The sequence below is a fragment of the Toxotes jaculatrix genome, chromosome 1, assembly GCF_017976425.1.
Source record: "Toxotes jaculatrix isolate fToxJac2 chromosome 1, fToxJac2.pri, whole genome shotgun sequence".
NCBI lineage: Eukaryota > Metazoa > Chordata > Actinopteri > Toxotidae > Toxotes > Toxotes jaculatrix.
The window spans coordinates 2,574,835-2,590,852 of NC_054394.1; the positions used below are offsets into that span (position 1 = coordinate 2,574,835).

General features: G+C 41.7%; 1 protein-coding gene across 1 annotated transcript in view; it reads left to right on the forward strand.

Moving 5' to 3' along the window:
- Window positions 1-12,834: 12,834 nt before the first annotated feature.
- The window catches only part of adamts17 (ADAM metallopeptidase with thrombospondin type 1 motif, 17), a 130,509-nt gene continuing 127,325 nt past the window's right edge, over window positions 12,835-16,018 (forward strand). The window contains exons 1-2 of the mRNA XM_041043646.1: window positions 12,835-12,912; window positions 13,327-13,691. Of these exons, the coding sequence (XP_040899580.1) occupies window positions 12,855-12,912; window positions 13,327-13,691 (423 nt within the window). The 5' untranslated portion in view covers window positions 12,835-12,854. The remainder of the gene's footprint in view (window positions 12,913-13,326; window positions 13,692-16,018) is intronic.

Below are 16,018 nucleotides of genomic sequence, written 5' to 3' on the forward strand. Positions count from 1 at the left end.
TGTGCTGCTTTATTGTTTTGGTGAGCCAAAGACAATTTTCCACTATGGTAGATAAGAAAGTCATATTGTATTCTTTTGTAACGGTTTATATTGTTTACATTATTAAGTTGTAATATAATAAATACTATTGCCACAAATTGAATGCCCTTGTGGATTTCTATGTCATAGCACACAGCTTTTTTGAAAATGAAAGTTCTTTCCTGACCTTGGAAATACTGCAGTGGTTTGGCCAAACAGTCTTAACTCAGGATCCAGCTGTGAGCAGTTTTGGTCTGGTATTCACAGACACACACTGTTGTCTGTCTCTGGAGACCCTCCTCTACCGCAAACCGCTACCACCTGAAAGACCAGGGTCATGTGACCAGCTGACACAGCTTAGGGCGTCAGTGGGTTCATTTTCCGTAGCCTTGCTAGCTTGTGTAATTGTACTACATACAAGGGGAAACAGTGAAGACGTGCATTACACAAGTGTCCTTGAAAAAAATTGTTGTGTTGTCTACAACAAAATGGAAAATGCAGTAAATCTGTCTGTGTCTATTTGTTAACCTGAATACACTGGAACTGATGGACCACAACAGATGTGAGTGGCCTGAGCAACACTGTGGGGAGAGCATGGACTAAGGACGTGAAATTACACCTGAATCCATTTCTTTAAGGCGGTAAGCTTTGAGACTGTAAGCTGTTAGTAGCTGCATCTTCAGACTATGAGATGTAGTAAAAACCTCTTCATGCTTTTACACCATTATCATTTGTCTGTCCTGCAGCTCCCTCTTTGGTCACATTGGCAGACTCACTGGTCAGCACAGTACAGTCCCTCAGGACTTGGTGTCCTCCCACAGTTCAAACACATGCAGCTTAGGTGAGTTGGAAACTCTACATTGCCCTTTAGGTATGAGTGTTCTTGTCTGTTTGCTAAAGAGGAGATCTGTCCAGGCTGTACTCTGGCTGTAGCCCAGTGCATGCTGGGACAGGCTGTAGCTGGTGTACCACAGTCCTGTGCATGAAGTCCACACCACAAACACAAACACATCCAATCTTAAGGTGGATGGACTACAACAGCAGAGACCATGTCAGGTTCCAGTCCTGTCAGCCAAGAACAGAGATCTAAGGCTGCAGTGGACACAGACTCACCAAAAGACACACAGACACAGTCTTCTAATGGCTACTTCCAGCAGGATAATGCTCCATCTCACAAAACCAAAGTCATCTCAAACTGCTTTCATGAACATGACAGTGAGTTCAGTGAGCTTCAGAGCCCTCCCCAGTCTCCAGACCTAAATCCAGTAGAACTTTTTTTCTGAGCACTTAAGAACTTACATTTATTCTTAACCTTAAGTTTGGAAACAGCAGTTTCTCACCACGTTTAGTAGCTGTTCTGCTAAATATGTGAACATATTTAAAGCTTTTACCAAAAATATTTGATTTTATAACCAAGTAATGTTTTGAATAGGTGGAAAGTTTTGTCTCAGTTTCATCCAGTGATGATCACACCAAAGGAAAACTAACAACTGCTAACAAATTCATCACAACTAAAATGTACTGACTACTGCGTAACAGACAACATCTTTTTTACCATTCATTTAACTTTCCCCTCTGAAGAACCAGAGAGGAAACAAGTTAATATCAGTAAGCTGTATTCAATCTACACTGGAGTTGTTCATTTCCCGGCTGACTAAGCAGCCTTTAATTGGACTGAGTGGAGAGGCAGGGGGCTGGAGGGGAGGTGGAGGTCTACATCAACTGAGGGGAGACCAAATCTCACACAGCTCTGAACTGCACACTTTCCAAAGACACACACACATACGTCTTAATCTGAAAGATTTACAGCATGCAGTGTGGCAGTTATAATGTTTAATATAAACATCAAGAATAGTGTGAATGGCAAATAATCTTCAAATGCCATTATAACTTCATCCGGTTTGCTTCATGTTCACACTGGCTTTTCACAAACTGACCTCGAGTAGTAAACATGAAGTGACAGGTAACTCATTGATTGGACGGTTTCAGCAGCTGTCATCCTGCATGATCAGCAGAAATTATATTTCAGTGACTGACAGCAGGTCATGCTTTTTATGAGCTCAAAAAGAAATGACTGATCCTGAGCATTATTAGTATTATTAGACTGCAAATCACAAACAAGGAGAGTTTTGTTTTGAGCAGCGAAGAGTGGGGGATGACTGTGGCATTTCCACGCACTTTTTAATTGACTTAATGAACTGAATGAAGTGTTGAATGAATGAAGCACTCAGAGTAGGATAGAACAACACCACAGTTTTCTTTTGACCATTGGACCGATCGCTCACAGCAGACTGAGTAAATGAGGCCATAAAAAACAGTACTGGACACAGAATTTTATAAGTTTTATAGTTTATAATTCAATCTCAGGTTATACTGTTATCACAGAGAATTTTGCCATGTGCACACCAGTATTTTCCAGCCATTGAAATTTTCTTTTCCTGACTGTGTGGTATGTTTGTGCCCAGTGTAGTGCACACGGTGCACAGGTGGAGTTAACGCACAGCAGTAACAGAATGATGTTTAAAATGTGTACAGTCTATTTTAACCAAACACTTTCCAGTGCATCTAAACTGAGCATTGGATGTGATTAAAGCAGGAAAGTTAGTAAATGAGTTTGCATTTATCCACAACTGAATGTGGGTGCTTCTTTCATTGTGTGTCGAGTGCCATGCCAGAGCTCAGAGCCATTACGCACGACCATCCTCGATTAAATCACATGCAAATGATACCGGACTAATACAGAATAACCCCACACACCTCTGCACACATAAGACTGATTATTTATTGCTTGGTATTCTGCCTGTTCATGTGGGAGACAGCAGATTACCATGGTGTATTAATCCTGTGTGTGATGACCTCCTTTCCCACTTTATTTATAGCAAAAGTGGCGTTTGGCATTTTATTCTTGAAACGCATCACGTTGCAAATGTCACTGTGTCACATTAAGATGTGATGTGATCATTTAAAACATGATATACAGTAGAATTAAAACTGAAATAGCATCAGACTGATGCGACCGTACAGACCTAAATAGCTTCCCTAACATTTTTTTTTTAATTTCTGTCATCATTGCACTAATTAACAGTAAAACCTACACAATTCGTCTTCAGTGTGTCCACATCATGACACTCTGCGCCTTCAAGACAACACCATGATTTCCTGGAGAAGCATCTTCCAGTTTGTTGTGATATCAGTATGTTACTGTCGGGGTTAGTAGGGAAGGGGAGGGTTATGGTTTAGTCGGCAGAGAAATGACGTTGCACGAAATAACACATGAAAAGCTTAAAATCCATAACACACAAAATGACTTAAGGAAATTTGCTTATTAACCTGTCTTAATAAAGTCCTACATATTGTTTTTTTACACTGCCTCTGTCTTTTCTGTTGGAACAGAAAACAGTAATGATTAACAGGACAGCTAGAGGTCTTTGTCTGGGAAAGATAACATAGATTGTTTTTAAGTCTTTGATTTTTGTGGGAGAACAGCACCATCAAGTCACTTTAAGGTCAGGTTTCTTTAAAGAACATCATGCCCATGATTGCCTACCATGCAAGAGACTGAATCTGTAGTTGCTCCCAGGTCAGCAGGTCAGCGCCTTGCATATGGCAGCTGTGTCGCCAACAGCGTGTGTGCGTGTGTGAGTGTGTGAATGACGGGCAAAATTGTAAAGCTAAGGTAAAACGGTGCTTTATAAGAGCAATCCATTTATATTGATAGCCCAAGGTCCTCTAGAAGAAACAAATCTCCTGAGGACACTGCCAGCCAAGAAACCAATCAACACACCAGTCAGTCAGGCACCTATTTGCATGCAAACATGGACACAGATGGGGCCCATTTCACCAGCTTTGAAAAATGCAAGCTGGGACTTGCAGCATGAAGTAATTTCCTCTTGGGTTTGAGGCAAGATGCTCCATACTTGAGAACTATGCACGATCATGCAAGAAGACTCACGAATTAATCTGAAAGTGACAAACATTTCTGAAACAGGACACTGGAACAATTTGCGATATGTGTGTGAGTGAAGTGTCTCTAAATCACTTTTGGGAAACAGGCCACTGGCACAGTCTGCATGAGCCTGCAGGTTTTGCAAAAAAAAAAAAGGTCACTTGCCTCTATTTTTTGATCATTTATCTAAAACACTCTAATCACCAGCCCCAGGTCACAGTCTGGTGTCATTTCAGTGTGAATGCGTGCCTCTCTCCTCACTGCTCATGTATAAGGCAGTATTGTGCACATAACAGATGGAGACATGTTAAAAGAGGCTGATGATGATTATGTATTCTACTGGATCTATTGAAATGGCACAATTTGTTGTTTTATATGGGAAATAAAAAGCAGACAGCTGGGATGGGGTGTTCTGCTTTGTATTCATTAAACTTCAATGGTTTTGTACTGAAACTGCAGGAAGAAAAGGACCTCACAGTTTCACTGTGTTTATGTCTGATTAATGAATATCACTAATGTTTAGGTGATTAGTTTGATATGCGTTTAAAGTCTCAGAGAGTGAGTTGGTGACAGCTGGTGGTAGGGTGATAGGCTGATGGTGTTGTTGTAATGTAACTTTTCAGAGAAATAAAGACATCACAAACAGTTGTGCTTTGTTCCATCATCCTGAATGGTCTCTGCAGATCAGTCCTAGGATCAGATCAGGAGGTGACTAGGTAAAGAGCTACCGTCTTGGTAAATTTGCCTCAAAGTGAATTACAGTTATTGATGTGAACAAATGTCCATGTCTCATATGCTGTGATATTTGATTTGGATCTTCAGTGACATAATACATTCACCTCTAATCCTACTAATCCTAACCTTAACCATGACAACCAAATACCTAACCCCGCTCTCACCCTTACCTTACCCCAAACCTTACTGTGATTATCATCCATGGCTATTCTCTGAGAAGGCTATAGACATGGGCAGCTTCAGGGTAGGAAGAGAATGACTCTATTCATTTCTTTTATGGAGGCTGGGCATGAAATTTAAACTGTAATGAAGTTCAGCAGCAGGCAGTCTGCAAGCAACAGGCTCAACCATGCAAACAAAAAAATGACTCCTCTGTACATTGTATACAATATATACAGAGTGCAATAACTGGAAATATTCTGACATGATATATCTGGCCATATAGCTTTGAGTCAACAGGCAAACAATTATTTATTTAATTGTCTTAATTAATGTTAATATGTCTACTTTTTTTTTTTTAAATGATTTACCCCACATGAACATATTTGATTATATTTAATCAGTTTTATTGTTTATGATACAATATTCACCTGGTACATTGCACTATATATGTAGCTGAACATGTCTGTATGCTTGTTGTCTTTCCTTAATCTTAACCCTGTTGTAGTTATGTAAAGATGTTGTAGAAAGAAGGTGCACTGGCACTGAATTGTAAAAACAGTGTAACTGAATGGTTCTGCAGAGTCATTCAATATAAACATTGTGTCTGGAAGTAAGGTTGAGATTACCACCATAGGTGTGAGTGTGAATGGGATTTTCTGTGTGTGTGTGTGTGATAGACACTCACACACTCCTCTTGCAATGCATGTCGGCATACTCACTTCCTATGACCTTGCACAGGATAAGAAGGTATAGACAGCAATTTACCTGAGATTCTCAGTGTTTTACTACAGTGTATTTCCACATAAGCCTTGAGGCCTTACAGCAGCATCACAAGGCTCTTGCACTGAACATTCAGCAGTGGCTGTCACTTTTTTTTTGTTTGCCACTCTAGAGGTCCCAATGGCTCTGTGTTGACTGGCGTCACCTTAGCTTCACCTTACTTTTTACACAATTATGTTAATACACCATTATATGTGCGGTCTGCCCAATGTCCTCATTGGACAGACCACAACATTGTGATCTTCCTGTAGGGAAGACTTTGCTAATTTTACTGTTTTCAGTACAGTTTCAAATGTAGGGTAGTTTGTGGCACAGAGGGCAGGACAGCAGTAGGGTAACAATACTTTAAGTCATACAGTTTCTGTGATGCCAGCATTCACACACAAAGGATGCCAGCTGACCAGTGAGGAGTACACTTCACATCTGTTATCTGCTCTGTGTAATTTCAAAGGATTCAGGCATTCTGGGCAGAGCTTCAACTATCTGGCAACCAAATCATCCATTATTCTAGAAAGCGTGTGTGAAAAATAAAAATTCTGGAGGTGTTGCAGTTATGCATCTGTGTTGTCTTCATCAAATGAAATGTCCAATTCCAGGTGTTTAGTTGAAGTCCAGATATCCAGCTGGCAGCTCTGCAGTCCGGGGCACATCCCTGTGAGCTGGGTCTGGAAGACGAGATGGAGGCTCAACAGCATCATATTGTCCTATCAGTTCAAACACTTTATACACAGTTTATAAGTCACAATATTTCTCACTCACCTGGAGCTGGTGTCCACTGGGAAGTATGAGATACTGCCCATCACTCAGGCATGAGATGTCACCAGTTACACTCTGAGCCTCCATGTCGATGTGGTTTTGTGTTTGTCCTCATTTTCTTTACCATATTTAGTTGCAGTATTTCTAGTGAAGTTTGGGTGCAAATGTTAATTCGGGATTTTTTATGGGTCAGTCATTCTCCTCTTGGGGACATTTTTTTGCTGTGTTGGCAGTCAGTCACAACTTCCCTCCATCATGCAGTAGTTCATGGACATAGATTTGGTTATGGACAGTAGGGACTGAATTGTTCTGGTACAATCTATGCAGCAGCTTTAAGTTGCCAAGTGTGTAATTTCTGCAAAATTATCTAATAATAATAATAATAATAATAATAATATAAGCTTGTGAAATACACAGTTAAAAATCAAACCAGTTGTTCCCAGGATGTCCAGTTGGCAGATGGTTGGAGAGATCTCTTTAGATCAGTATTTGCTCAGTGTCTGCCTCTGACTAATTAGGATGCTAATAGATCATGTCACATCCCTCCTGCCGCTCTGAGTGACCACGGTTCATTAACAGCGTTCTTTGAAAGGTATGGGTGGAGGGGGAAGGAGTGAGGGCATCATTTGACTGTAGCTCACCTTAAAGCAGCACATATCTAGGGGACAGGATCAGTCCCGTGTATGTATGGGGCTGATACTGGAGGTTTAACAGAGATCAGATATGGGCTGGCCAGAGTGGTCACAGCTCAAAAATGACTTCCCCGAGGGGTGTGGTAGGACTGCTCCCACTGAGCACCAGCAGCCTCAGCTACTCTCAGCTCACTGTTGTAGTTTGCTGGTCCGTCTGGATGAGTTGCGACAGCTGCCACAAGCCCCTAAGAAAAAAAACAAGGACACCCAGTTTTATTTGTGCAATCTTTTGTTATGAGAGTTTGACATGAGGGGCTTGCTTGTTTTGCCTTTAATTGGATTAATAGAGTCTGTTGAGACAATAATTTATTCTGGTATTGATGGTAAACTTTATAATACCATCTAAGCCTTGTACAAAGTTAAATATTTTCCTACTTCATTTGGCTGAAGCATGAAGACGTGCTCTAATGTAAATGACTTAGGCCAAGAAATCAAGAAGGCCGATCGAGGCATGTTGACTGACGATATGAACTTGAGTCTGGCTGATCCTGGATCTTTGAGGCCACTGAGATGTTTTTTACACAAAAGCCTTAAATGTAGTTATCTTGGTCCCACGTTATAGTGTTCATTGCATTATTTTCTTCTGTATACTGTCTGTGGTGTGTGTTAGGGTTCAGAATGCATGTATGCACAGTACATATGTATGTATGTGTATCTTCATGCACACACACACTGAGTATGTACCTTCGTCTTTGCATTACTATTCAGTATGGAGCATGTAGATCTACTGTAGTGGCAGCCAAAGACAGGATGTTAAACATGCCAGATGGATTCTCAGTCTCCTGTTGTGCTGAGTGAATGCCAACAAATACAGATTCACACAGAGCTGCACATTTAAATTAATGCACGCTCCCAAACAGAACTGCATGCTGAAATCCTCCAGTGTCAACACCGCAAGTGCTTTATCCATGTCTTTAAACGTAGGTTTATAAGGATATTGATGGGATTGAAGATACAGCCGTAGCACAGACAGACAGACAGACAGACAGTGAAAATGCTGTTGAGTGTCAGCAGGCTGACATGAGTAAAGACACAATCAGCATAGTGTTGGTAACTGCCAGCTCAGCCTCAGGCTGCTGACCAGCTCTCTGTCAGGCTGATAAACAGCACTGCTCTCTGTTCTCTCTGCACAGGAGGCGTGACACCTCACAAATTTTCCTTCATATGTACTTCACACACACACACACACACACACACACACACACACACACACACACACACACACACACACACACACACACACACACACACACACACATGTGCACACACACACATATACGTGCACACACACTCTAATTATGTTCCTGTCTCACAGGGACATTGATGGATAGGAAGGTGTGGTACTCACCATAACTTACAACAAAGGCTTCCTGTCAGATGTTTTGTCACAAAGCATCTCCCAGTTCCTGAACATAATTTTCCTCTTCACACCAAACGCTGAATATAGATAGTTTGGAGGGTGTGCACCAGCAAAAAAGTGGGTGAGCAAGACAGGAAAAAAATTAAAAACAAAAGACAAAGAAAAAATGCTTTTTGTTCTGTTTAATTCATTGTGTTAGTTAAATTCAACACATCCTTCCATGTACCAAAACTGACCAATAATTCACAAAAAACTGAAAAGTCCTTAACTAGCTAACAGGTCTTGACTTTCAAAACTAACAACTGGGTAGTTAGCTGTTAGTTCACAGCCCATTACTTACACTTTGTGTGTTGATAAAGCTCCTGATGTCCTTTTTTATTTTTGCTGACATGAGACCTACAAAGTACAAACTGCTTTGGCTTGGACATAAGTACGCTATGTGTGCTGTGCAGTGCTGGCTGGAAGGCATCACCCATGGCTGAGCTATGGACTGACCGCCCTGATAACCTTACCATTTGCACATGACTTGAGCCTTCAGACAGCCCCCTCCGTTTCAGCCAATCAACTTCTATCATGGTTGTCTTGGAGACGCAGCCTCGGAATTATTGAATACAGCTTCACTCCAAAGATACGGTGCATGAATTTGGCTGCATTAAAACACATTATAGGTGAATGGAGAGGCCAGAGGGTAGGAGTGACAGAAGACTTTCATGGGGTAGAAGAGCCAATTTTAATTTTGTACTCATCCTAGAGTTATATTTCATAGCAGCTTTCCTTTGCGAGGAAAAATTGTAATCGAAATGATTGATTTTATGTGCACCACATAAAGTTGAAAAGACTGGGTCTTTACAGATAGTTATTCATGCTTGAAAGTAATCTTTCCACAGAGCACCTCATTTTTCACTGTCCTACAGGAGCTCCACCTTCATTTTGGATCTCAACCAAAAGTAGAACTGTAGAGTGTAAATGTTGGGGCTAAAAAAAAAACCTGATAAATAACCTTTAGCTTTTCGGATGCTGTATGGTGTAGGAAATGCCTTCAATCAAGTTCAAATCCTGCACCAGTCATTTTAAATGTGCATGTGTGTGTGTGTATGTGTGTGTGTTTCTGCTCTGGTCATTGCATCTGACTTTATCTTCTCTCAGTAATATGACTGATCTGGATGTGTGTAGATATGTATTGTGGCCCATGAGCTGCTTTCACGTCTTGTTTTTGTACATCAGTGTGTGTGGGTGTGTGGGTGGGTGTGTGTGTGTGTGTGGATTTGGTGATTGCAGCTCCAAAACAGCAGATCCTGCAGCAGACCTCCTGCCAGCAAATCCAGTTCAGCAGCCTTTGTCGTCCTTTCTGTTGTACATTAAAGCTGAGTATCCCCTCTGTCTATTATCATGCACTGACAGACAGAACCACCCTTCCTGATCACACATGTTTGTGCTCCTTTGTGGCAGCTACAAAATCAAGATTTTGGAATAGAATAGATGTAGGAAACAACCTACCACAGAGATTTTTCCCCACAATGACAAATTAATCATTAAACTAGAAACACGCCTTAATAAGTCTCTCTCTCTCTCTTCCCCCCTGAAGCTGTCCATGGTGTTTACAAGTTTTTATGATAGATACATGTCTGACCTCTAAAGCACTGACCTGACCATGGAATATCCTCACCTTAACTTTAATAAAATGCTATAAAATGCAGTATTTCATCCGTGTTGGCATATGAGCAATATGTTTAGTAAAAACAGATGCATGTCAGGCCACACAATCATCTGATCTAATTCTTCTTTATATGTATTATTTGGAATTCAGGGTGGGGTGACAAAGACTAAGTACGCTAATTAATACAATTGTTCTGTTCCTTCTCTGCATGTTTGAAAACATTTAAGGTCCAATAAATAAAATGAGTCCTGTTTTTTTTTAAAAAAATCTGTCCTCATTCAGTCCTTTGACACTGCTTTTTATTAAACATTGTTAAATGTTGCATGTAGCCTGGACATTTTAATGGCATGTGGTTTTTATTTCCTGGTGAAGTAGGGATCGTTTCACAGCAGTCAAACTCTCACCGACCTTGGAAACGGGAGGCAGCCATCTTTCCCTCTCCTCCTCACACTGCATGCAGGCAGTACTGTATGTTTTTCACAGACTTGGTGATGGAAAAGCGTAACACCACGATAAACAAAGATCGCAGGGCTTCCTCTCTGCTTCAGTGTTTTAAAAAAGTGGAGGCTACTTGATGGTGCCGCCAGTGTGCTCTGCAATCTTACAGCAGCATGATGTGACGTAACAACCCCAAGCCACATTAATTTACCTGCGCAAAGCTGTGTGTAAGCTCAGCACCACCTACTGTCATTACACTATAACACATGCAATGCTTGTGGCACTGCAGCAGTGTTTAACATGCACCATTTCTTGCAGTATGGTGTGACACTGTTAGTCATTTGATGTGAAGTTTTTGAGAGGGAAATCGCTGATGGCACATCTACAGGAAATTATCTCCACTTTCCCATATCCCAACATTTTTATGAAACCTGGCACATAAGTGACTGAGGTGATCAAGGAATTTAACCAGCCCCACCACAGAGAGGGACATCAACCTGTTCTCAAACCCCTTCTCTGCTGATGTGGAAGGAGCACAACAGAATGTGCAGATGGAGCCACTGAAATGTAATGTGATGATGCTCTCTGAAGTCACCACCAGCAGCTTCCACCGTCACAGTCCCACAGGGGGTTTGGAAAAGTCCAGATTTAGCCACATGAGGTACAAAGTCAAAAGAATGCACAATTTATTTGCCTCTTCATAAATATGTGAGCAAACATTTTCTCTTATGAAACTGATGAGATTTAAGGGACCTGAGTTCTTTTTCTACCCGTGGTCCAGCATCACAGCTCCTATTAGGAATGATAAAAACATCTTAATACAGATTCAGCATCAACTCATCAAGACAGTCTCTTATACTTAAAGGTTCAGCTATCCTGAGTCACTGTTGTCTTCCTGCATGCGTTTTTCGAAAGCACTCTGTGAACACTGACTAAGACATTTTTGCTTAGCATTGTCTGATTTGAAGTGAAAGTGAAGCAGAAAAAAAAAACGTCTTTTCTTTTGAAGGTCACACTGAAGAGGCTGCAGCTGCTCACATAGCAATAACAGGCCAGTTTATGACTGCGCTTCCACACAGTAAAGTGCTGATGTGCCATAGGGAGCAGAGGGTGGGTGGGAGGATTGAAAGGAACATGAATTTAGCTGATCAGCTGTTTCAAGTGCACCAGGCTCTGCTCCCTCAGGTGTAATTAAGAAAAGTAAACACAATTCAACTTCTACAGGAATGTTACTGTGTCCTTTGTATCTGTATGTGTATATTTCAGTATAACACAGTGTATGCAACGTATTAAATTTCTCTGATGCTGGTTAAATGTAAGTAGTATCAGTACAGTACAAAATAGTACAGTAGTACAACAGTACAGTGATTTATCTACAGTATAAAACACTGTATTTCAATTAATACACATGCAAAACCAACTGCAATCACCAGACAAGAATAAGACACTTCTGCAAAAACCCCAGTTTATATTCAGTGTCAATGTTTGTAAAACATATTATTATTATTTGCTCCTGGTAACTACGGCATGATTAAGGTCAGGACAAGCTTATCATGGTTATGCTGTCAGTATGCTTTACACCTTTCTAATGTTCTGATGTAATCAACAATTTCTGAAACTTTACAAAAAGTAATGGACTGACATTATATTTGTTTAATTGTCGTTTCTGTTTAACAGTGCATCACAAACACATTATTTGCTGCATTCTTTAAAACAACCACAAGGTGGAAAAGCAGGTAGCTGTGCAGCTGACTCGCTGCTGTCCAGCTGGGTTTCATGTGTCACCGGTGATATTGAGAAGTTAGAGATAAACAAGTCCACGTATGTGTGATTGTTAAAGCTCTTACAGAATGAATCAGTCTGACAGTCAGTAAGGCCTCAGCACCTTGCTCTCTGTCTGTGCTTTATTTTGTCCGTGCCTTAGACACAAAGACACACACACACACACACACACACACACACACACACACACACACACACACACACTTAAAATCCAGCTCTCTGCACTTTTTTTTCTACACTCGAAACCACGTGTAGGGTTTCAACCCCCGACAGTGACAGACAGCTTCACTGACCAATAAGAAGACAGGGATTTGTCGGTAGGTGTTTAACGGGGCCAATCAGACATCAGCAGAGGCCGGTCCGGGCTGTGGAGGCGTGTCTTGCGCTACAAAGTCTCTCCAGCCTTAATTACTGCAACTTCTCCAACTTTAGGAAAAATTGCGCAGCCCGTCCTGTGCTAAACGCTCCTGTCCCCACACAATAAAACCACACACCTCTTCCAGTTCCTCTGCCCTGCTGTGCTGTATCATGCATAACAGCCATGTCACCCATCTGCTCCTCTCTCTGCTGTGCTTCGGGTTGACTGGTAAGTACTGACTAAGAACTCTTTAGGCATGGACTCTGCGTTGTGTGTGTGTCTGTATGGCTCAGATATAGGTCAACTAAAGCGAGCAGTTTCCTCATTTAATCAGGCGAATGTGTTTCTAAAGATCAGCAGTAGGAAGTCGGCTGTGTTTCCTTATGTATACTTGTTAGATTCCCCCCGACAGCGGCTGTAATGAATAATCACTGCAGTAATTACTTGCACACTGTTTCTTAGAGTCACGGGCTGCAGACTTTTGCAAAGCATTGGTTGAGCTGTGAAGTTGAACGTGGCTGCAGGAGTCACGGAGCAGTATAGAGCAGACAGTACAGCCGGTTCACCCAGTCAGGACAGGAGGCTGTTTTTTTTTTTGCCTATCGCGACCACTGTTTGATGGAAACTGTCCCTTTCCCACAGCCCAGTCTGAGCTGGAGACAGATGAAGTGGTTCCCAGGCTGCTGTCCGGGCAGGAGGCGCACCTGTCCACCGACCACACTGTCCGCGCTGTGCGGCGCCGCGGTCAGCGCTCTGTGGACGCCCCAGGGGGAGGACACTCTGACCCGGATAACATAATTCTGACACTGCCCGCTTTTGGAAGGGACCTGTATTTAAATCTGACGCGGGACAGTGCGTTTCTCTCGGGGGACTTCGTGGTGGAGGAGAGGCGCAGGGACCAGAGCGCAGCGGTCAGACCCTTGCCCGTGAACCAGCTCTGCTTTTTCTCTGGCTCCATCGTCAACCACACGGACTCTCTGGCATCAGTGAGCACCTGTGGCGGTCTGGTAAATCCATCTTCATTTCTTTTTGGACTGTTGATAGGTTCCATGTCATTCTATTCAAGCAGCTGAACTCAAGACCATTCCATTTAATGCACTGCAAAGGCAGGTTGGATTACAGCAGCCTGTTTCTGGAGAGACTCTCCATGCAGCCATCCTGCTGAAGTAGCTCTGAGCATGATTTCTAGCTCCTGTCTCATCAGTCACTCTAGTTAATCTTTTAAACTCCACTGACTTGCCAGCGGGTCATTCAGTTCAAAGTCACACTGTTCAAACCTTCAGGACTTTGTCTTAAACCCTTGTGGAGATCCTGCTTCCAGAGATGAATCTGTCTGGATGGCATTTGGGGGAAATGTGTTAAAAATGATGCACAAGACATGCGCAGTGTTTCCATATGATGGATTGTAGCAACATAAAATTATTGAGTCATTTTAAGTCTTATAGCTACTTTAAGAAAACACAAAACAAAAGGGGAAAACTTTGTTAAGAGCGACAAAAAAAAAAAACTTAAACTCAAATTCCACTCATTGGCTTTTTGTGGAGCTCAACTGCATTTCACAGTCTAATCAGTGGAAAGACTGTGCAAAGTGGTTGTATGTTCTGGAGAAATCTAGTAAATGGATTATGAGGAAGGAGTTTTTCTTTTTTTCTTCTTCTTTTGGTCAAACTACCATTTCCAAACTAAGGAATGCATTTCGATGCTCACTGTATGCTGAGGGGTTCTACAGAACTGATTTTGTTCAGATCTGTTCCCCATGGCGAGAAGTTCCACATTAGCTGAGCATTTGATAATGCTCTTATGTAAAGTGAGTGTGGAGGTAGGGGTTCAGGCTCAGTCCTGGACTCTTCAGCAGAAACAGGCTTGAAGCCAGCTCTTAAAGTAGACTGTGCTCCTTTATTTCCTCCATATATCCTCAGTGACAGTTTAAGCATTCAGCTAACCTACAATGAATGACAAGATTATTGTCCTGCTGTGTACAGACAGTGTGAGTCACATGGTGGGTTTATATGGGGAAAAAAAAAGCCACTGGTAGCTGAAGCAGTTCAACCTGCAGCCTCTTACAGGGTGGAGGGACTGAGGGGCACTCAGTCCTCAGTCAAATGAGCTGTGTCCCAGGTCCAAGTTCTGTATTAATTCAAAGTACAGTAACTACATCTTACTGTGAGTATACTATGTTTACAGTACAGTACAGTGGCAGAAATCTTTGTAATGTGCTGTTAGCACCTAATGGAAAGTGATACAAGACACAGCGGTAACTTCAACCAGGCAGAACTCACGCCAGGTTTAAATTTGAAAGCTCAGCGAAAAAAGCAGGTAGTGTTTTATAAAGGATTCCTTTTTCTTCTGAGAGGTCCCATGAGTCATCACACCACTGTCAACAGCTTCAGGTCTTCTTTCCAGCTGTGAGTGACGTCACCCCTTCTGTCTCGTGTGTTGCACTGGGGGACACACGTGGGACAACACGTTGGAATTTCTGATGGATAATTCCAGATTTTTGCAGCTTTGTGAGCAAGTTTTATGACTAATAACAAAACTGTGCTCACAAAAAGAGCCTGAATGACACATCACATCAGTGACATTTTTAGGCTGGTGTGATTTAACAGTATCGGTGTGTATGTTGGCCGCAAGGAAACAAGAAATGTCTACTAAGATTTGTTTTGGGGTCATTTAGGAAAAAGCGTCTCCATTACATAATTGATCCACCAGAGAGCACTGACAAGTTTATTTCTACACTGTAAAATGTCCTGTTCACTACATGCGTCTGCGTTCAGTATCAGAGATCAATATCATTATCAAAGATCCTGCATTGTTTTGGGCTATACTCATAATAATGATTGCATCATTACAAAGAAGTCTGATTGGTCAAGAGACACGAGCAGTCAGATGATCAGAGGGGTCGGAGACGAAGCAACAGGTTAGAGAAACGTATTTAGAAGAGAATACAAAAGTAAACGTTAAAATTATGAGCCAGACTGTCAGCTGTAAACATCACATCACATCACATCATAGTTCAATTTAATAAACTAACTAACAGCATGCTATAGTCTGTGGAACTGGGACACATGAATATTTTAATTAGACTAATTCAATTTAATCAAATAAACCCAGTTAGATATTTATCAACAGTGACTGTTTCAAGCACAGGACATGTCAGAATGATGTCTTCAGTGCTAAACCAGCAGTACTGAGTTCTTCCTGGGATTTTCAGTCTGAAACATGAAGGCTCTGTGGCTCTCATGTGTGTCTGTTTAAGGGTCTTAGAAATGTTATGAACACAGAGCGTGTCAGATACTGGTCTGTCACTTCCAAGTTTCCACGCTCTCTGCTCGCT